At 53.8% G+C, this 20,524-nt stretch overlaps 3 protein-coding genes across 7 annotated transcripts in view; all 3 read left to right on the forward strand.

Moving 5' to 3' along the window:
• Positions 1-6,675, forward strand: LOC115542997 (splicing factor U2AF 35 kDa subunit). Of its 3 annotated transcripts, XM_030355533.1 has the most exons (9): positions 1-103; positions 901-988; positions 1,987-2,053; positions 2,588-2,637; positions 2,943-3,041; positions 3,498-3,631; positions 4,206-4,298; positions 5,701-5,751; positions 6,280-6,675. In XM_030355533.1, the coding sequence occupies exons 1-9, from the start codon at positions 60-62 to the stop codon at positions 6,509-6,511; spliced, it is 858 nt and encodes a 285-aa protein (XP_030211393.1). In that variant the 5' UTR covers positions 1-59; the 3' UTR covers positions 6,512-6,675. The 3 variants fall into 3 exon arrangements, with proteins under 3 accessions (XP_030211393.1, XP_030211394.1, XP_030211395.1); XM_030355534.1 differs by lacking the exon at positions 5,701-5,751; XM_030355535.1 differs by lacking the exons at positions 1-103; positions 901-988 and adding an exon at positions 1,251-1,286.
• A 524-nt stretch (positions 6,676-7,199) lies between these two features.
• On the forward strand, positions 7,200-19,918 carry LOC115542984 (cystathionine beta-synthase). Of its 2 annotated transcripts, XM_030355514.1 has the most exons (16): positions 7,223-7,377; positions 8,591-8,678; positions 8,787-9,056; positions 9,926-10,032; positions 10,140-10,274; positions 13,163-13,242; positions 13,574-13,778; positions 14,192-14,283; positions 14,796-14,921; positions 15,432-15,516; positions 16,355-16,460; positions 16,768-16,845; positions 17,545-17,679; positions 18,208-18,316; positions 19,234-19,318; positions 19,561-19,918. In XM_030355514.1, exons 2-16 carry the CDS (start codon positions 8,656-8,658, stop codon positions 19,689-19,691), a joined length of 1,767 nt encoding a protein of 588 aa, XP_030211374.1. In that variant the 5' UTR covers positions 7,223-7,377; positions 8,591-8,655; the 3' UTR covers positions 19,692-19,918. The 2 variants fall into 2 exon arrangements, with proteins under 2 accessions (XP_030211375.1, XP_030211374.1); XM_030355515.1 differs by lacking the exon at positions 8,591-8,678 and having other exon boundaries at positions 7,200-7,377.
• Positions 19,919-20,027: 109 nt separating this feature from the next.
• Positions 20,028-20,524, forward strand: part of LOC115542966 (uncharacterized) — a 17,153-nt gene continuing 16,656 nt past the window's right edge. For both annotated transcript variants that reach the window (XM_030355485.1, XM_030355486.1), the window contains exon 1: positions 20,028-20,284. In XM_030355485.1, the coding sequence (XP_030211345.1) occupies positions 20,156-20,284 (129 nt within the window). In that variant the 5' untranslated portion in view covers positions 20,028-20,155. The remainder of the gene's footprint in view (positions 20,285-20,524) is intronic.

The raw sequence follows: 20,524 nt of genomic DNA on the forward strand, positions 1-20,524 counted from the left end.
CAAGGCTTGTCGCATACATATGACGTAACACCACGCCCCGCCCCCCCAACGAGAGGAAAATGGCGGAATACCTGGCGTCCATTTTCGGGACAGAGAAAGACAAGTAAGTTGTATTTAAGTGTTTTAATGTGAATATGGGGGTTCGCTGCATCCCGCCCGGTTCCCGGCCCACGGCCGTCCGCAGCAGCGCTGCACCGGAGACCCAGAGTAGGCCCGCGGCTGCGGGGCTGCGCTTGGTCTCCGGTGCAGCGCTGCTGCGGGGCTAGCCTAGCCTAGTGGGCTAACCTAGCCTAGCGGGCTAACGCGCTGAATGCACCACATGAAGGGCCGGCGGCTCCGCGCTCTCCCGGTCCGCCTGTCCGTCTCCGGGTCATCAGCGTCTGCGTTCTGCTGGGTTCTGATTTTTAATTCTGATTTGATTCCCGGGTAATGCGTAGAGCCTCCCGCCGCTATTAGCTTGGTGGCTAACCGGGTCCACCAGTGCTGGGGTCCAGTGCGGCCGATGGCCGCCGGGGGGCGTAGTGCGGCCCGGTGGCCGCCGGGGGTCTATTATGGCCCGGCGGGGTGCGTCGTGCGGCCCGTCGGGGGGCAGCAGAACATGGCCCGGGGGTGGGGGGGCTGCTTCAGTCTTTATGACGCACACACTGCACGGGTAGAGTGGTCGTAAATGGACACTCTTTATTGAGTCGACATTGAGTTTATCAACTGCATGGGGCTAGTGATGCACTGTGCCTGCACTGCACGAGTGTACTACAGTTTCGTTTGTATTGTTTATTGGACTTTATTTTGTCTTGCGTTGTAACTTTAGTCCCATCTCGATGATTCTCGTATTCTCTGTCGCCCGTCCTGTTGTGTCTCTGGAGCTGGAGCAGTCCAACTCATGCACTGTTCTCTTTCTAGGGTGAATTGTTCGTTCTACTTTAAGATCGGAGCTTGTAGACATGGGGACCGCTGCTCCAGACTCCACAACAAACCCACCTTCAGCCAGGTACACACGACACACACACACACACACACACACACACACACACACACACACACACACACACACACACACACACACACACACACACACACCCCTCCTCACACACACACACACACACCCCTCCTCACACACACACACACACACACACACACACCCCTCCTCACACACACACACACACCCCTCCTCACACACACACACACCCCTCTACACACACACGCACCTCGACCCACACACACACCACGACAATAACACACATACACATCTCTACACAAACACGCACAACAAACCCACCTTCAGCCAGGTACATATGCACACACCTCTAAACACACATCTACACAAACACACCTCTACACAAACATACCTTCAGCCAGGTCCACGCACACCTCCACATAAACAGACACAAACCTCCACATGAACAGACACGCACCTCCACATAAACAGTCACACACCTCCACATAAACAGTCACGCACCTCCACATAAACAGTCACGCACCTCCACATAAACAGTCACGCACCTCCACATAAACAGTCACGCACCTCCACATAAACAGACAGACACCTCCACATAAACAGACAACAAGCTAGCGGCATTCCATGTCCTAGGCACGGTCCTAGACTGGTCTGGTCCTAGGCCTGGTCCAGTCCAAGGCTTACAACCAGGCCTGGTCCTCTGCGCCTGGTCCTCTGCGCCTGGTGCTAGGCCTGGTCCTAGGCCTGGTCCAGTCCTAGGCCTGGGCCTGGTCCTAGGCCTGGTCCAGTCCTAGGCCTGGTCCTGGTCCTAGGACTGGTGCTTGTCCTATGCCTGGTCCCGTCCTAGGCCTGGTCCCGTCCTAGGCCTGGTCCCGTCCTAGGCCTGGTCCCGTCCTAGGCCTGGTCCCGTCCTAGGCCTGGTCCCGTCCTAGGCCTGGTCCCGTCCTAGGCCTGGTCCCGTCCTAGGCCTCAGCCTAACGTACCCCCAGTCCCCCTCCAGCTGTGACTCACGTGTGCCTTTTGTCTTTCAGACCATAGCCCTGTTGAACATTTACCGGAACCCTCAGAACTCGGCCCAGTCTGCTGACGGCCTGCACTGTAAGTACCCCCTCCCCGGTCAACCCCCCGCAGGGTGGACCGGGGGGCAATGTCTAAAGGGTGGTCCCACTGTGATCCGCACGCATCAGGAACCGCTGGCCTGCTTCTGCTACTGGTTGGTAATGAAGTGGGAGGGTTGACCAGCTCTAGGCCCGCCCCCGGTGGCAAACAGGAAGTGAGTGTGTCTAAAGCGGTGTGTTCACCAGCTCTGGACCCGCCCACCTTAACCAGTTAGCGTCAAGGGCCACAGGTAGTGAGTGTGTCTAAAGGGGTGTGTTCACCAGCTCTGGTCCCGCCCACCTTAACCAGTTAGCGTCAAGGGCCGCAGGAAGTGAGTGTGTCTAAATGGGTGTGTTCACCAGCTCAAGTCCCGCCCACCTTAAACAGTTAGCGTCAAGGGCCACAGGAAGTGAGTGTCTAAAGGGGTGTGTTCACCAGCTCTGGTCCCGCCCACCTTAACCAGTTAGCGTCAAGGGCCACAGGAAGTGAGTGTGTCTAAAGGGGTGTGTTCACCAGCTCTGGTCCCGCCCCCAGGTGCGGTCAGCGATGTGGAGATGCAGGAGCACTATGACCAGTTCTTCGAGGTGAGCACCGTCTTGTCTTTATCGGTCAGTCTCTCCCCGTGGTGTCGGCACTAGACTGACTCCTCGTCTCTCTCTCTCTCTCTCTCTCTCTCTCTCTCTCTCTCTCTCTCTCTCTCTCTCTCTCTCTCTCTCTCTCTCTCTCTCTCTCTCTCTCTCTCTCTCTCTCTCTCTCTCTCTCTCTCTCTCTCTCTCTCTCTCTCTCTCTCTCTCTCTCTCTCTCTCTCTCTCTCTCTCTCTCTCTCTCTCTCTCTCTCTCTCTCTCTCTCTCTCTCTCTCTCTCTCTCTCTCTCTCTCTCTCTCTCCAGGAGGTGTTCGCTGAGATGGAGGAGAAGTACGGGGAGGTGGAGGAGATGAACGTCTGTGACAACCTCGGAGACCACCTGGTGGGAAACGTCTACGTCAAGGTCCGTATAGCCTCTTGAGCCGTAGGCAGTGTATCACGTGTGTTGAGTTATATGAAGTGTACACATAGTAGGCCTGCACGATTCGGGGGGGAAAATATGAATCACGGTTTTGTAGCTTAGAGTTGATACCACGATTCTCTGCCACGATTTTTTTCTAACGAAATGTAATTTTTATTTCACACATGAACCATTACCAAAAATCAAATGGCAGTGGCGAACATAGTTTTTGGCACCTCTATCACGTTGTGTCATATGGGCCATTGTGCATATAGCAGCAGATTGTCTTTATTTGCTGGCCTTTTATAACTACTGACCAACTCTACACAAGTAAATGTAGGCTTAAAAAAAATACATGGAACAACGAGAGGTGTGTCTGCTGGGTGTGTCCTTGCTGTGCTGGGTGCTGTGTGCGTGTCCTTGTGTGTCACGCGCGTCCCCGCTGTGCCCCGTGTGTAGTTCCGGCGGGAGGAGGATGCAGAGAAGGCGGTCATGGACCTGAACAACCGCTGGTTCAACGCCCAGGCCGTCCACGCAGAGCTGTCCCCCGTCACCGACTTCAGAGAGGCCTGCTGCCGGCAGTACGAGATGGGGTAGGCCTCACCCTCTCCCCCCCTGTCTCACCCTCTCCCCCCTGTCTCACCCTCTCCCCCCCTGTCTCACCCTCTCCCCCCCTGTCTCACCCTCTCCCCCCCTGTCTCACCCTCTCCCCCCTGTCTCACCCTCTCCCCCCCTGTCTCACCCTCTCCCCCCCTGTCTCACCCTCTCCCCCCTGCCTCACCCTCTCCCCCCCTGTCTCACCCTCTCCCCCCCTGTCTCACCCTCTCCCCCCCTGTCTCACCCTCTCCCCCCCTGCCTCACCCTCTCCCCCCCTGCCTCACCCTCTCCCCCCCTGCCTCACCCTCTCCCCCCTGTCTCACCCTCTCCCCCCCTGTCTCACCCTCTCCCCCCCTGTCCTCACCCTCTCCCCCCCTGCCTCACCCTCTCCCCCCCTGCCTCACCCTCTCCCCCCCTGCCTCACCCTCTCCCCCCCTGTCTCACCCTCTCCCCCCCTGTCTCACCCTCTCCCCCCCTGTCTCACCCTCTCCCCCCCTGTCTCACCCTCTCCCCCCCTGTCTCACCCTCTCCCCGCCTGTCTCACCCTCCGGCCTGTGTCTTGTGTTACAGGGAGTGCACTCGGGGGGGCTTCTGTAACTTCATGCACCTGAAGCCCATCTCCAGAGAGCTGAGGAGGGAGCTGTACGGCCGCCGCAGGAAACGGTAAGGAAGGACGCAGGAAGTCCCGCCCCCAGCAGGAAGTGGCTCTAGGTCCATGTCTCCAGATGTCTAGAAGCTAAAGACTGGCCCTGTGGAGGGCTCTAGGTCCATGTCTCTAGATGTGTAGAGGGCTCTAGGTCCATGTTTCCAGATGTGTGGAGGGCTCTAGGTCCATGTCTCTAGATGTGTGGAGGGCTCTAGGTCCATGTCTCTAGATGTGTGGAGGGCTCTAGGTCCATGTCTCTAGATGTGTGGAGGGCTCTAGGTCCATGTCTCTAGATGTGTGGAGGGCTCTAGGTCCATGTCTCTAGATGTGTAGAGGGCTCTAGGTCCATGTCTCTAGATGTGTAGAGGGCTCTAGGTCCATGTCTCTAGATGTGTAGAGGGCTCTAGGTCCATGTCTCCAGATGTGTAGAGGGCTCTAGGTCCATGTCTCCAGATGTGTAGAGGGCTCTAGGTCCATGTCTCCAGATGTGTAGAGGGCTCTAGGTCCATGTCTCTAGATGTGTGGAGGGCTCTAGGTCCATGTCTCTAGATGTTTGGAGGGCTCTAGGTCCATGTCTCCAGATGTGTGGAGGGCTCTAGGTCCATGTCTCTAGATGTGTGGAGGGCTCTAGGTCCATGTCTCCAGATGTGTAGAGGGCTCTAGGTCCATGTCTCTAGATGTGTGGAGGGCTCTAGGTCCATGTCTCTAGATGTGTGGAGGGCTCTAGGTCCATGTCTCTAGATGTGTGGAGGGCTCTAGGTCCATGTCTCTAGATGTTAGGAGGGCTCTAGGTCCATGTCTCTAGATGTGTGGAGGGCTCTAGGTCTATGTCTCTAGATGTGTAGAGGGCTCTAGGTCCATGTTTCCAGATGTGTAGAGGGCTCTAGGTCCATGTCTCTAGATGTGTGGAGGGCTCTAGGTCCATGTCTCCAGATGTGTAGAGGGCTCTAGGTCCATGTCTCCAGATGTGTGGAGGGCTCTAGGTCCATGTCTCTAGATGTGTGGAGGGCTCTAGGTCCATGTCTCTAGATGTGTGGAGGGCTCTAGGTCCATGTCTCTAGATGTGTAGAGGGCTCTAGGTCCATGTCTCCAGATGTGTAGAGGGCTCTAGGTCCATGTCTCCAGATGTGTAGAGGGCTCTAGGTCCATGTCTCCAGATGTGTAGAGGGCTCTAGGTCCATGTCTCTAGATGTGTAGAGGGCTCTAGGTCCATGTCTCTAGATGTGTAGAGGGCTCTAGGTCCATGTCTCTAGATGTGTGGAGGGCTCTAGGTCCATGTCTCTAGCCAGTGGCGTGACATCATGGTGATATGATCTATTTTGTGCCCCGTCTGGGCCCGCCGGTTGCACGGTCGATATCTACGCCGCTGTCGTCCGATGTCTAGGGCCTCTGCTAATAGTTAAATCTCCTCACCTTTAGGTCTCCTTTACCTTTGGGGAAAACGTCATCGGGTCAAGGAGAGAGGAAAAGGTGCTTCCTTACAAACATAGGAAAAGACAGCGCTGTTTAAACTGAATTGGACTCCTCTCTTCCTAGCCGACGTCTTTGCGTTACGGGGAGTATCGCAAATTGTATTTTCTCCTCTTCTGCTTTCCCGCGTCTCTCGTGCGTCTTAACGTTGAGTCGGTACACTTCGTCTGGGGCATGAGTTTGTTTTAAACATTGCCGCCGTAAAGGATTATGGGATGCCAAATCGGCGATATCTCCTTTCCTTTCGTAAAGGAAGCTCAGGAGTAACCTAGGCTAAAGGAGGGTTAAAGGAAGCATTGAGGCTCCTTTCCTACGCATTTTTTGAATTCTAACCACCTTTCCTCCAAGCGCTTCCGGGTCATCTCATTAGGAAAGGTTAATTTCCTACTCAAAAAAGAGAATTCGTACCACCCCAGCTTACATTAGCCTAGCTTATATAAGCATAGCTTTCATTAGTCTGGCTTTCATTAGTCTAGCCTCTATTCGTACTAACCTCTGACCTTTGACCCTGCTCTGCTCCCTCCCCAGGCACCGCTCGCGATCCCGTGAGCGCCGTTCCCGCTCCAAGGAGCGCGGTCGAGGTGGCGGCGGAGGCGGCGGCGGCGGAGGAGGCGAAGCTGGCGGCGGCGGCGGCAGAGGCGGGGGAGGCGGAGGCGGGCGGGAAGGCGGGCGTGACGGAGGCCGTGATGGAGGGCGCGACGGCGGCCGTGACCGCGAACGGCGGCGCTCCAGAGACCGGGAACGCTCCGGGAGATTCTAACCACGCCCCCTCCAGCCCAGCCCCGCCCCCGCCCGGGAGGTGTATTAAACGTTGAAAATGTTTTGTGATTCGTTTTCTTTTTTTTAAGGACCAGCTTGTGTCGTTTCCTCTTTTTGTTATTAGTTTTTTTTTTTTTTGCAATAAAAACAATTTGTTACTCTTTACCGAGTTTGGTTGATTGATGAGCCGCTACGAAGTGTTCTTTCTCCGCCGTTAATTTGCTCCTGGGAGCGTGAAGGAGGAGTGGGCGGGGCGTCGAGCGGGCACGCGGCCACTACTAGCGACGGACCGAGTTGACGTTAACAAGCTCCCGTAGACTTCTACCGATTTTGCATATAAATATGTACATATTTATGTAAAATGCTTTTATATAGTTATTTTATATTTATATGTGTAATAGTTCTATGACTAATGAAATGTACCTCGTGTGGGTGGGTGGGTCGATACCAGGAGTCACCAGTACTTTTCCGTCTTTGGAATAAGTTTCTACCTGATGAGAACATCATTATGTGGGGTCATTTGATTCCCATTGGCACGTTATTTTGTAGGCGTTCTCTATCTTTCATATTGTACGACCCACTTGTTTGAACTCGTGTGTTTATTTACACACGTGTCCACACACAGCGCGATCCCCCCCAATCCTCTTCTCTTATTGGTGGAGAAGGACAAGAGTTCCGCCCCAGCATTAGCCAATGAGCCCAATCATAAAAACACTCTGCAAACATTCAGCTGCAGGACAACTCGACGACCCAAAGCCCCCTCGACCCCCGTCCCTCTACCAACCCAGACCCGGTCCTCTACCAAACCCTTCCAGGCCCGCCCGTCTCCTCCGTTACTCCGGACTTTTTCAAACTTTGACTCATTTGGTAAGTTGTCACCGACACGTTGTTTTCACAACAAGGACCACGTGTTCAGTCCCGGGACCCTCGGTGAGCCGGTCCCCCTCCTGCGGGACCCTTGGTGAGTCGTATCGGGGTACCTCTGTGTCCAGCGACCCACCAGTCGAGGTCCTGGTGGGGGTCCTCAGACCCTCTTCTGCCCAGCGGGGCGTCAGGCTGCCCCCCTGCGGTCCTCAGACGCTCTGACGAGGGGAGGGCGCGGCGGGTCTTTTCTGACCCGCTCTGCTGTCATCCTTTCCCTGCCATCAGATTAGACACGTTCTCAAAGGACCGTTACTACTTTGCTTATTTTACGATGTGTTTCCAAAAATACATCGCATGCATGTCTCTCAACGAACGGTGGCGCTGTTGAGGGTGTGTGTGTGTGTGTGTGTGTGTGTGTGTGTGTGTGTGTGTGTGTGTGTGTGTGTGTGTGTGTGCGCGCGCGTCTGCGTGTGTGTGTGTGTACATTTGTGATTCTATATTTGCGTTTACCTTTAGGGAATTTAGCAGACTCTTTTATCCAAAGAAACTTACGATACACTTACAAAGTCCATTTGTCGGAAGAAGAGAAACAGCAATATATCTCTGTTGGTACAGTAAGGATATTCACAGAACCAAGTGCCAAGCACTTACGACCACTAGGTTAACCCATTCCCCGTATTCAACAGAAACAGCTAGGATAAGACGCAACTACATGCTAAGTACTGTGTTTAAGTTCCGTAAGACATACATCTCTTCACCTGTGGGTGAATGTTGAGTCTGGGTGGGCTGGTGAACTTCTCTAAGGTCCTATTTTGGTCTCCGAGGTCGACCTCCTTTTGAGGCCAGTGCTTGGGAACTACGAGGATCAGTTTCCCACGGGAGGGGGAGCCCCTACCTCCGCACCCCCCCCCCAGCCCTCGTGGCTCTAGTGATTAGGATCCCTGTGTTTACCAACCAGGAGATTATTAACAGGCGTGTGTTAGGACACGTCCTCTAGTGAGAGCCACGCCCTGCTGTTGTGGGAGTGGGTTGGAACCAAACACGATATGTCGTGTGTTAGACAAAAAGGTACAGGAGAGAGAGAGAGAGAGGACCAGGGCAGGAGTCGAACCGGGGTCCCCGTGGTGAGGTCTGAGCCTTATCGTACGCGCTCTACGCGCTGGACCACCCTCCAGTTATATTGCTACTTTCTGTTGCTACTCCATCGCTCCTCCAGGTGGCGCTGAACACAGGAAGTGGATCAATGCAGCCCCGCTATGGGGCCGGCCTCCTAGTGGATCGATGGGATGGTTGACTCTGCAGTGGTATGTTCTGCTGTGTATTGTTAGCGGGCCGAGGTCGTTTAGGGTCTTTGGGGACAAAAGGTTCTCGCTTCCATGTAGCTCGTGTTGACGAGGGCGTGTCCTATCCAGGGGAGCCATGCCCGCTGTCCCCGCCTCCAAGGACCCTGCCGCCGCCGCCAAGGCAGCCGGGTGTCCGCACGCCGCCAAGATGGTCGCCAACGGAGACGGCAAGCTGCAGGTGTCCTTCGCGGCGCACGTGGCGCCCGGCGAGGCGGACCTGCCCCTCAACGCCGGCCCCCCCGCGGCGGACAGGAAGTGGATCCGCCCCGACCTCCCCTCCCGATGCACCTGGAGGCTCGGGGGGTCCGACCTCGACTCCCCCCACACGCACCCGCAGAGGTGAGGCCCCGTGCACGCCTAGCGTACAGTAGCCTAGCTTACATTAGCCTAGCTTACATTAGTCTAGCTTACATTAGCCTTGCTTACATTAGCCTAGCTATCATTAGCGTAGCTTACCCTAGCTTACATTAGCCTAGCTTACCCTAGCTTACCCTATCTTAAATTAGCCTACCTTACATGAGACTATCTTACTTTAGTCTAGCTTACCTAAGGCTAGTTTACCCTAGCTTACCTAACGGGTGAGTGTTGGGGTCCTTAACGTGCCAGGGTTAGGGTCCCTAATGCCGCGTTTCCACTGCAGGGTGCGGAACGGATCGGATCGCAAAGGTGCGGTAGGGAGGGGGCGGTATAGCCCAGCTCAGTTCCGAGGTCGCGTTTCCACTGCCGACAGTACCCTTGGTGGTAGGCCGGATGTCGATCGCCGCGGCAGCTACGTAAACATCGTAAACAACGTCTTCCTCCCCAAGAATGCAGACGAACGTCTCCACCTCCTTGTTCGCCCAAGCAAGCTTTTTACGCGACATGTTAATTGTAAAGAATAATACCCCGAGGCTACTGTTTGTTTGTTTTTATCCCCGCGTCACCCGGAAGTGACGATTCTGTCGACCAATCAACGGAGGGGGGGTGTAGCTAGAATTTCACGGGACACTTTCAGGCGTCTGGTCTTGTTTTGGGTACCGCAACGGAGGAGTCCCGAGAATGGGGCCGGAACGGGTACGGAAAGTCCGGGTCACGCCCACTTTTGGCGGTGGAAACGCGACCCGACCCGCACCTTTGCGATCCGATCCGTTCCGCACCCTGCAGTGGAAACGCGCCATAAGGGGTCGGAGGGTCTCCCCTACTGAGTCGTCATGGTAACCTGTCCCCAGAGTGTCAAGCCCCAACATCCTGCCCAACATCCTGGACCGCATCGGGGACACGCCCCTCGTCCGCATCAACAAGATCTCCAAGATGTTCGGACTGAAGTGCGAGCTGCGTGAGTGATCTCTGAGCGGGACAAAGATGATGGTGGTGGGGACGATGGCGATGAAGGACCCAGACGGCAGCTGATGTGTGTGTGTTTGTGTGTGTGTGTTTGTGTAGTGGCCAAGTGTGAGTACTTCAACGCGGGCGGCAGTGTGAAGGACCGGATCAGCCTGCGGATGGTCGAGGACGCCGAGCGCGCCGGACTCCTCAAACCCGGGGACACCATCATCGAGCCCACCTCCGGAAACACAGGTACCGCTTCCGGCCGCCAGGGGGCCGGGTTGATGATGTTGTCTGGTCGCTAGGGGGCCGGGTTGATGATGTTGTCTGGTCGCTAGGGGGCAGGGTTGATGATGTTGTCCGGTAACTAGGGGTTAGGGTTGGTTATGTTGTCTGGTAACTAGGGGTCAGGGTTGATGATGTCCGGTAACTAGGGGTCAGGGTTGGTGATGTGGTCTGGTAGCTAGGGGGCCGGGTTGATGTGGTCTGGTCGCTAGGGGTCAGGGTCGATGATGCTGTCTGGTTGCTAGGGCTCTGTGTTGATGATGCTGTCTGGTTGCTAGGGGTCAGGGTTGATGGTTAGGGCTGGGTGATTAATCTAATTTCGATTTTAGCGTCAAACGATCTCAAAACTAATGTAATTTAGTTTTTTTTTAATTAAATGTTTTTAATTAAATGTTCTATAGAAAGTGCAGAAGAACAACTGATTACATATCTTTAAATTATTTTAGATTTGAATATTTTCTTTTTGACCATTTTGTGCATTTTTATTTAAGGCTTAATTTCTAAGTTCTCAGTTACTAAGAGTTTTGGGGAGAGGCATGCTGAATAAATACAGCATGTTCTGAAACTCAAAAATAATCGTTTGTATAATCTATATAATATAAACTTGAATTGCCACACAACAAAGTTGTGTGGGGGATTAATAGCGGGAGGGGATAAATCAAAATAAATAAATAAGTAAAGTTGCAAATCTGCAGGAGTTCAGGAGTCTAATTGCTGAAGGATAAAAGCTGTTGTTGAAGCGTGTCGTTCCAGTCTTCAGAGATCTATAGCGTCTTCCGGAGGGCAGAGGGTGGAAGAGATCATGGCCAGTGAGGTGTCCCTGATGATCTTGGTTTCTCGGTTCAAGCTGCGTTCAGCACACAGAGAGTGGACTGGTGGAAGGTCGAATGTTGCTAGGGGTCAGTGATGGTGATGCTGTCTGGTTGCTAGGGGTCAGTGATGGTGATGCTGTCTGGTTGCTAGGGCTCAGTGATGATCAGTGGTGGGCAGAGTAGCTAAAAAATGTACTCAAGTAAAAGTACTGTTACTTTAAGATTATAATTACTCAAGTAGAAGTCAAAGTACTCGTAAAAATAATTACTCAAGTAAGAGTAAAAAAGTATGCAGTGAAAAGACTACTCAAGTACTCAAGAGTACAAGTACTGAGTTGCTCCGATTTATTTTTTAAATAAACAGAGCAACACAAACGGTACAAAATAGACAGTAACAAAATATAAAACAGCAATGTTCAAATAAAGATAATGTAAATAACATCCTTTAAATAAAATAAATAAGGTCTTTAAAAATAAAATGTATAACCCTTGAACTAAAACAATAACAAATTAAATCTTTGCAAAATTAAATCAACCTTTAAATAAAATTAAAATAAATTCGGTTTATCCAAAATTATATTAATTAAAACCAATACACGTATAACTGTTAACTAACATTATTAACAAAGTACATCCATGGAATCAGCCGTTCAAAACCAGTCTGCATGAATCGTATGACAACTGGATGGCAGGGGATGCGGACAAGGAATACACCGCAGGGGAAAACATGAGAGCCCCAGCTCGCCGCATAGTAGCCTGGGTGCTTTTAAGCATGGAATTCCCTGTGGCCCGTTAACGTTTCGGGGGGCGCCGGGTCAACGTCGCAACCAATTCGGTTTTGTCTAGAGGGGAGTAACTGAGCGCCCCCTCCCGAAGTGGCACAGCCCAGGTCGGCCTTGAACTGCGATTGGTCAGAAAGACGTTACAGCTAATGACAACATTGAACTCTCATGCAGGCTCGAACAGAGTGACACACACACACACACACACACACACACACACACACACACACACACACACACACACACACACACACACACACACACACACACACACACACACACACACACACACAGTTTTTCACCCACTCCGTATCCAGCTTATTGTCCCAACTCTCCCGATTACCACTCTGCGTTGTGCGTGCGTGCGTGCCTGTGTGTGTGTGCAGGCGTTATTCAATTGCCTCTCGGCCGCTTTTACCCGCGATCTCGTCCTTTCGGCCATCTCCCAACCCTCATGACCATAGGTGAGGATAGGAACGAAGATCGACCGGTAGATCGAGAGCTTTGCCTTGCGACTCAGCTCTCTTTTCGTAACAACGGTGCGGTAAAGCGAACGCAATACCGCCCCCGCTGCTCCGATTCTCCGGCCAATCTCACGCTCCATAGTACCCTCACTCGCGAACAAGACCCCGAGGTACTTGAACTCCTTCACTTGGGCTAAGGAATATTCACGTGATAGAAATAGATCTCGCATGTAATAAAAGAAAAGATCTAAAAAAACAAAGTAACGACCGTCACGTAGCCAAATGGAACGGCGTAAAAGTACCGTTCTTTCTTCAAATATTTACTCAAGTAAAAGTAAAAGTATGTTGCAATAAAACTACTCCTAAAATTACAATTTATCCAAAAAGTTACTCAAGTATTTGTAACGGAGTAAATGTAGCGCGTTCCTACCCACCTCTGGTGATGATGCTGTTGCCAGGGCTCAGTGATGATGATGTTGTCTGGTTGCTAGGGGTCAGTGATGATGATGCTGTCTGGTTGCTAGGGCTCAGTGATGATGCTGTTGCCAGGGCTCAGTGATGATGATGTTGTCTGGTTGCTAGGGGTCAGTGATGATGATGTTGCCAGGGCTCAGTGATGATGATGCGGTCTGGTTGCTAGGGGTCAGTGATGATGATGTTGCCAGGGCTCAGTGATGATGATGCTGTCTGGTTGCTAGGGCTCAGTGATGATGGTGTTGTCTGGTTGCTAGTGGTCAGTGATGATGATGTCTGGTTGCTAGGGGTGAGTGATGATGATGTTGTTGTCTGGTTGCTAGGCATCGGCCTGGCGTTGGCCGCGGCCGTGAAGGGGTACCGCTGCATCATCGTGATGCCTGAGAAGATGAGCATGGAGAAGGTAGGCCACGCCCCCACCGTCGTCCTATTGGTCGATGTCACCATGACATAACACACACAGTGTCCTCCCAGCATGAGTGTCCTCCCAGTATCAGTGTCCTCCCAGTATCAGTGTCCTCCCAGTATGAGTGTCCTCCCAGTATGAGTGTCCTCCCAGTATGAGTGTCCTCCCAGTATCAGTGTCCTCCCAGTATCAGAGTCCTCCCAGTATCAGTGTTCTCCCAGTATCAGAGTGTCCCCTGGTGTCCTCCCAGTGGCTGTCCTCCCAGTCCTCCCTGTCCTCCCAGTGGCTGTCCTCCCAGTCCTCCCAGTGAGTGTCCCTGTGCCCCCAGGTGGACGTGCTGCGGGCGCTGGGCGCTGAGATCGTCCGCACGCCGACCAGCGCGCGCTTCGACTCCCCAGAGTCCCACGTGGGCGTGGCCTGGCGCCTGAAGAACGAGATCCCCAACTCCCACATCCTGGACCAGTACCGTAACCCTAGCAACCCGCTGGCCCACTACGACACCACGGCCGAGGAGATCCTGAGGCAGTGTGATGGTAGGGGGGGGGGGGGGGGTTAGGGGGGGGAGGGGGGGGGGGGGGGGGGGGGGGGGGTTAGGAGTGTGTGTGTGTGGAGAGTTTAGGGATGGTGTTAAGGGTTATGTGTCGAGGGTTAAGTGTCGAGGGTTAAGTGGTGAGGGTTAAGTGGTGAGGGTTAAGTGGTGAGGGTTAAGTGTTGAGGGTTAAGGGTTGAGGGTTAAGGGTTGAGGGTTAAGGGTTGAGGGTTGAGGGTTAAGGGTTGAGGGTTAAGGGTTGAGGGTTAAGGGTTAAGTATTAAGGGTTTAGTATTAAGGGTTAAGTGTTGAGGGTTAAGTATTGAGGGTTAAGGGTTGAGGGTTAAGGGTTGAGGGTTAAGGGTTAGGGTTGAGGGTTAAGTGTTGAGGGTTAAGTGTTAAGTGGTGTGTCTCCAGGTAAGGTGGACATGCTGGTCGCGGGAGCGGGGACGGGAGGCACCATCACCGGCGTCGCCCGCAAGCTGAAGGAGCGATGCCCCAACGTCAAGGTGAGCCTCCCCCTCACCTGGTCCCTCCCCTGGTCCCTCACCTGGTCCCTCACCTGGTCCCTCGCCTGGTCCCTCCCCTGGTCCCTCCCCTGGTCCCTCCCCTGGTCCTTCTCCTGGTCCCTCCCCTGGTCTCACACCTGGTCTCACACCTGGTCTGTCTCACTGGTCTCACCTGGTCCCTCCCCTGGTCCCTCACCTGGTCCCTCGCCTAGTCCCTCGCCTGGTCCCTCCCCTGGTCCCTCCCCTGGTCCCTCCCCTGGTCCTTCTCCTGGTCCCTCCCCTGGTCTCACACCTGGTCTCACACCTGGTCTGTCTCACTGGTCTCACCTGGTCTCTCCCCTGGTCTCACCTGGTCTCACCTGGTCTCCCCTGGTCTCTCCCCTGGTCTCTCCCCTGGTCTGTCTCACTGGTCTCCCCTGGTCCCTCACCTGGTCTCCCCTGGTCTGTCTCACTGGTCTCTCACCTGGTCTCCCTGGTCTCTCCCCTGGTCCCACCTGGTCTCCCTGGTGTAGATCGTGGGCGTGGACCCTGAGGGCTCCATCCTGGCTGAGCCTGAGGACCTGAACCGGACCGATACGACCCAGTACGAGGTGGAGGGCATCGGATACGACTTCATACCCACCGTGCTGGACCGGACCGTGAGCTCCAACACCTGTCTGTCTGCCCTGACCCGTCTGTCCGGACCTGTCTGGCTGTCCTGACCTGCCCTGACCTGTCTGTCTGTTCTGTTCTGCCCTGTCTGTATTCCCTGACCTGTCTGTCTGTCTGTCTGTCTGTCTGTCTGTCTGTCTGTCTGTCTGTCTGTCTGACTGACTGACTGACTGACTGACTGACTGACTTAACCTGTCTGTGTGTTCTGCCCTGACCCGTCTGTCCTGACCTGCCCTGACCTGTCTGTCTGTTCTGTCCTGCCCTGTCTGTATTCCCTGACCTGTCTGTCTGTCTGTCTGTCTGTCTGTCTGTCTGTCTGTCTGTCTGTCTGTCTGTCTGACTGACTGACTGACTGACTGACTGACTGACTGACTGACTGCCCTAACCTGTCTGTGTGTTCTGCCCTGACCCGTCTGTCCTGACCTGTCTCTCTGTCTGTCTGTCTGTCTGTCTGTCTGTCTGTCTGTCTGTCTGTCTGTCTGCCTGCTGTGATCCAGGTGGTGGACTCCTGGTTCAAGTCCAACGATGAAGACTCCTTCAACATGTCCCGCCTCCTCATCAAGGAGGAGGGGCTTCTGTGTGGTTAGTCCTACCCCGTGTTGTGTTAGTCCTAGTGTTGTGTTAGTCCTACCCTGTGTTGTGTTAGTCCTACCCCGGGTTGTGTTAGTCCTAGTGTTGTGTTAGTCCTACCCCGTGTTGTGTTAGTCCTAGTGTTGTGTTAGTCCTACCCCGTGTTGTGTTAGTCCTACCCCGTGTTGTGTTAGTCCTACCCCGTGTTGTGTTAGTCCTACCCTGTGTTGTGTTAGTCCTACCCCGTGTTGTGTTAGTCCTACCCCGTGTTGTGTTAGTCCTACCCCGTGTTGTGTTAATCCTAGTGTTGTGTTAGTCCTAGTGTTGTGTTAGTCCTACCACGTGTTGTGTTAGTCCTACCCCGTGTTGTGTTAGTCCTACCCCGTGTTGTGTTAGTCCTAGTGTTGTGTTAGTCCTACCCTGTGTTGTGTTAGTCCTACCCCGTGTTGTGTTAGTCCTAGTGTTGTGTTAGTCCTACCCCGTGTTGTGTTAGTCCTACCCCGTGTTGTGTTAGTCCTACCCCGTGTTGTGTTAGTCCTACCCCGTGTTGTGTTAGTCCTACCCCGTGTTGTATTAGTCCTACCCCGTGTTGTGTTAGTCCTACCCCGTGTTGTGTTAGTCCTAGTGTTGTGTTAGTCCTACCCCGTGTTGTGTTTTTCCTACCCCGTGTTGTGTTAGTCCTAGTGTTGTGTTAGTCCTACCCTGTGTTGTGGTAGTCCTACCCTGTGTTGTGTTAGTCCTACCCTGTGGGTGCGTTGGGTTCGCCCTGTGGGTGCGTTGGGTTCGCCCTGTCGGTGCGTTGGGTTCACCCTGTGGGTGCGGTCGGTTCGTCCCCTGTGGCGTGCTGCAGGCGGGAGCTCCGGGACGGCGATGGCGGCGGCGGTGAAGATGGCCCGGGATCTGAAGGAGGGCCAGCGCTGTGTGGTCATCCTGCCGGACTCCATCCGCAACTACATGTGAGATCACAGACCCCGCCCCCACACACAGACCCGCCCCCACACACAGACCCCGCCCCCACACACAGACCCCGCCCCCACACACAGACCCCGCCCACACACACAGACCCCGCCCACACACACAGACCCCGCCCACCCAAAACCCTATCTAATCCTGGCCTCCATCTAATCCTGGCCTCCATCTAATCCTGGCCTCCATCTAATCCTGGCCTCTATCTAATCCTGGCCTCTATCTAATCCTGGTTTCTATCTAATCCTGGCCTCTACCTAATCCTGGCCTCTATCTAATCCTGTTTTCTCGTTTCAGGTCCAAATTCCTCAATGATAAATGGATGCTGGAGAAGGGTTTCCTGAGGGAAGAAGACCTGATGATCACCAAACCCTGGTGAGTGTCCCCACTATCACCAACCCCTGGTGAGTGTCCCCACTATCACCAAACCCTGGTGAGTGTGTGTGTCCCCACTATCACCAAACCCTGGTGAGTGTCCCCACTATCACCAACCCCTGGGGAGTGTGTGTGTCCCCACTATCACCAAACCACATCACTTTTGGTCAGTCTTTTCTTAAAACAATTGTACCTGAAAATAAACATAGCTAAATTACAACCAATATCTTCAGTCATTGAGGGCAAAAATAGGCACAGATTTTTTTATTTACTTTTGCAAATCAAGAGTAGGCCTGATTTGACTAATGGGCTTTGCATCCTTTCCTTCTGCCCTTGTCGTCCATTTCAAAGACATGCTGCCCGCCAGCTTTCAAATTACAATGCTGCCACAGGTGGCTTTGTATCAAATGTATTCACATAACTATCCCTCCCTACTATTTTGTAGTTCACCAAAACACCCTGAAACAACTTGAGTCTCACATTCTTATGCCACCATACACCAACAGTGCAAGCAGGCCAATGGCAACCAAGCGCGCGGTCCTTCCTCCCTCACTTTAAAAACTACCAGCCGCCACTGGTCCCCACTAACACCAAACCCTAGTGAGTGTGTGTGTCCCCACTAACACTAACCCCTGGTGTGTGTGTGTGTGTCCTCACTCTCTCTCCCTCTGTGTCTGCCCCTCTCCCCCCCCCCCACAGGTGGTGGAACCTGAGGCTGCAGGGTTTGAACCTGTGCGCCCCCCTCACTGTGTTGCCGTCGGTTACCTGTCAGAAGACCATCAAGATCCTGAAGGAGAAGGCCTTCGACCAGGCTCCCGTGGTGGACGAGTCGGGGTGGGTCGCCCCTTCTTGCGCGGCTAGCTTTATAGCATCTCCAGCTAAGCCCCATGAGGGACTCACTGGTAAACGTGCCGCAGTCAGTGTAGCGGTAGTAGCAACGCAACAACAATGTTGGTGACATGGTACGAGTGACGATGGGTCACAAGCGCTAGCAAAACCCTAGGAGTGACTGTTGGTAGACAAAACCTCAGTTAGCATAACTAGCATGGCACTGCTAACGCTAGCAAAACCCTAGGAGTGACTGTTGGTAGACAAAACCTCAGTTAGCATAACTAGCATGGCACTGCTAACGCTAGCAAAACCCTAGGAGTGACTGTTGGTAGACAAAACCTAATTTAGCATAGCCTTACTAGCATGGCATCGCTAACGCTAGTGTCTAATGAACTGGAGCTCATGGAGTGTGTGTGTGTGTGTGTGTGTGTGTGTGTGTGTGTGTGTGTGTGTGTGTGTGTGTGTGTGTGTGTGTGTGTGTGTGTGTGTGTGTGTGTGTGTGTGTGTGTGTGTGTGTGTGTGTGTGTGTAGGGTGATCCTGGGCATGGTAACCCTGGGCAACATGCTGGCGTCGGTGCTGGCGGGGAAGGTGAAGCCGTCGGACCCGGTCAGCAAGGTCCTCTACAAGCAGTTCAAACAGGTAGAGCACTGGGACCAGGAGCACTGGGACCAGTGGACCAGGAGCACTGGGACCAGTGGACCAGGAGCACTGGGACCAGGAACACTGGAACCAGTGGACCAGGATCACTGGGACCAGTGGACCAGAAGTCCACCAGTGGGGGGGGGGGGGGGGGAATTAACTTAACAAATACAACCACATTAACCACATTGTACAATAAACAACTGGAAGAAGAACAGTCAAAGATTGGTGAAATTGTAACTTTTAAAATATTTAAAACAATTTATTTATTTTTTGACGTCGTAGTTAAGGCAGCAGGCGTGTGTTGCTGAAGCGGCCGCCTAAGCTGTGCGGCGCTGTGGGAACCCCTGAGATGTGTTTATTAACTGTGTCTCTGGCGTCTTACCGCCATGGAGACGCCCGATCTCAGAAGCTAAGCAGGGTCGGGCCTGGTTAGTACCTGGATGGGAGACCGCCTGGGAATACCAGGTGCTGTAAGTGGTGTCGGGTGGTGGCCAGTAGGTGGCACTCTTCCCTCTGGCCTTAACATCTATCCCGATGCCCCGGTGCAGTGACGGGGACACTGTGCTGTGGAAGGCGCCGTCCTTCAGAGGAGACGTTAAACCGAGGTCCTGACTCACTGAGGTCATTAAAGATCCCAGGGCACTTATCGCAAAGAGGAGGGGTTACCCCGGTGTCCTGGCCCAAGCAGGCTCCTTCAGTCTGGCCCCCTTATCGTCCCCCTGTATGATTGGCTGACTCATTAATCCCCTCACTCTCCACCTCCAGCTGGTGTGTGGTGAGCGTTCTGGCGCCGATTGGCTGAAGTGGGTGATACACACTGGTGGTGGTTAGTGAGGTTGTAAAGCGTCTTTGAGTGTCTAGAAGAGCGCTATATACATTTAATCCATGTTCTGTCCCTGCCCCCCCCCCCCCAGATTCGTCTGACGGACAACCTGGGCAAGCTGTCCCGTATCCTGGAGACGGACCACTTCGCCCTGGTGGTCCACGAGCAGATCCAGTGTAAACACGCACACGCACACACACACACTGCCAAACACAGCTAGTACACGCACACACTAACACACACAACTAGTACACACACAAACAAGCACGTTACTCATAGACAAGCAGACCTGTAACGTGTGTGTGTGTGTGTGTGTGTGTGTGTGTGTGTGTGTGTGTGTGTGTGTGTGTGTGTGTGTGTGTGTGTGTGTGTGTGTGTGTGTGTGTGTGTGTGTGTGTGTGTGTGTGTGTGTGTGTAGACCTGACGGACGGCTCCACCTCCCTGAAGCAGATGGTCTTCGGCGTGGTAACGGCCATCGACCTCCTCAACTTCGTTACCGCCAGGGAGAAGAGGGAGAGGACCCTGTCCGAGTGCGCCGACGACTACTGACCCCCCGGTCCGCAGAGTCTACATGTTGCCCTGGACACGCCTTCCACCGTTCTCTGAATGATGGCCGCCGCTGTTGAGGGGCTGGTCTTTGTCACTGCTTAGAACAATGCACGCACGCACACGCTCTGTTACAGGTGTTTGATTGGGTCAGGAGAAGAACTGTGCTTGGGCTCATAGTGCAAGAATGTTGAACACGTTAAATGTTTATTAAAGTGAGGAGAAAGGTATTGTCTTGTGTTGGTCTTTTTGTTTATTACTTTTGACCGAAATATTATTAATTGGACGAGAGAACACGACTTTGTCTGCTCCTCATGGACTCCGTCCGACAACTGATCAATAGAATCGATTGGTCAGAGAGCGTCACCGCGGCAGCGTCGGCGTAGACGTGCACGCCAACCCCTTACGTCGTCACCCCGCCGCTGCGTCATCACGTCGCCGTACTCCGATAGTGCCGGACCTGCGCTATGGCGGAGGAAGGGGCGACGCTCCCCGAGCTGCGGGGTCTGGACGGGCGTCTCGAGAGCCTGTCCGTGAAGTATTCCCGCCATGCGCCGCAGATCGACAGCCGCGCGTTCTGCGCGGACTTCTGCAAGGTAAGGAGCTCGCGGGGCGAGCCGACATGCTAACCCCTCCCCCCGGGTAGCAGGGAGCTAGCAGAAATGCTAACCCGACTAGCACGGAGCTCCTCCACTTTGTTGTTCTGGTACAACAGTCGCTGCTGCGCGTGGACCTTTAACCATGAGCCTCTGGCGAGCCCCGCGCGGCGTACAGAACCTCACGACACCGGGCTGCGTGTCGCCGGCACGCCGCGACATGGACCATAACAGCCCGTT

This window comes from Gadus morhua, chromosome 4 (genome assembly GCF_902167405.1).
Source record: "Gadus morhua chromosome 4, gadMor3.0, whole genome shotgun sequence".
NCBI classification, from domain to species: Eukaryota; Metazoa; Chordata; class Actinopteri; order Gadiformes; family Gadidae; genus Gadus; species Gadus morhua.

Bases quoted from the DNA above. Each gene is read 5' to 3' on its own strand.
- LOC115542997 (XM_030355533.1), top strand. From the start codon at position 60: ATGGCGGAATACCTGGCGTCCATTTTCGGGACAGAGAAAGACAA. The intron at 989-1,986 runs GTACACACGACA...TTTGTCTTTCAG, and splicing joins ACAAACCCACCTTCAGCCAG to ACCATAGCCCTGTTGAACAT. The intron at 4,299-5,700 runs GTAAGGAAGGAC...CCTCACCTTTAG, and splicing joins TACGGCCGCCGCAGGAAACG to GTCTCCTTTACCTTTGGGGA.
- LOC115542984 (XM_030355514.1), top strand. From the start codon at position 8,656: ATGGGATGGTTGACTCTGCAGTG. The intron at 10,033-10,139 runs GTGAGTGATCTC...GTGTTTGTGTAG, and splicing joins CGGACTGAAGTGCGAGCTGC to TGGCCAAGTGTGAGTACTTC. The intron at 14,284-14,795 runs GTGAGCCTCCCC...TCCCTGGTGTAG, and splicing joins AGCGATGCCCCAACGTCAAG to ATCGTGGGCGTGGACCCTGA.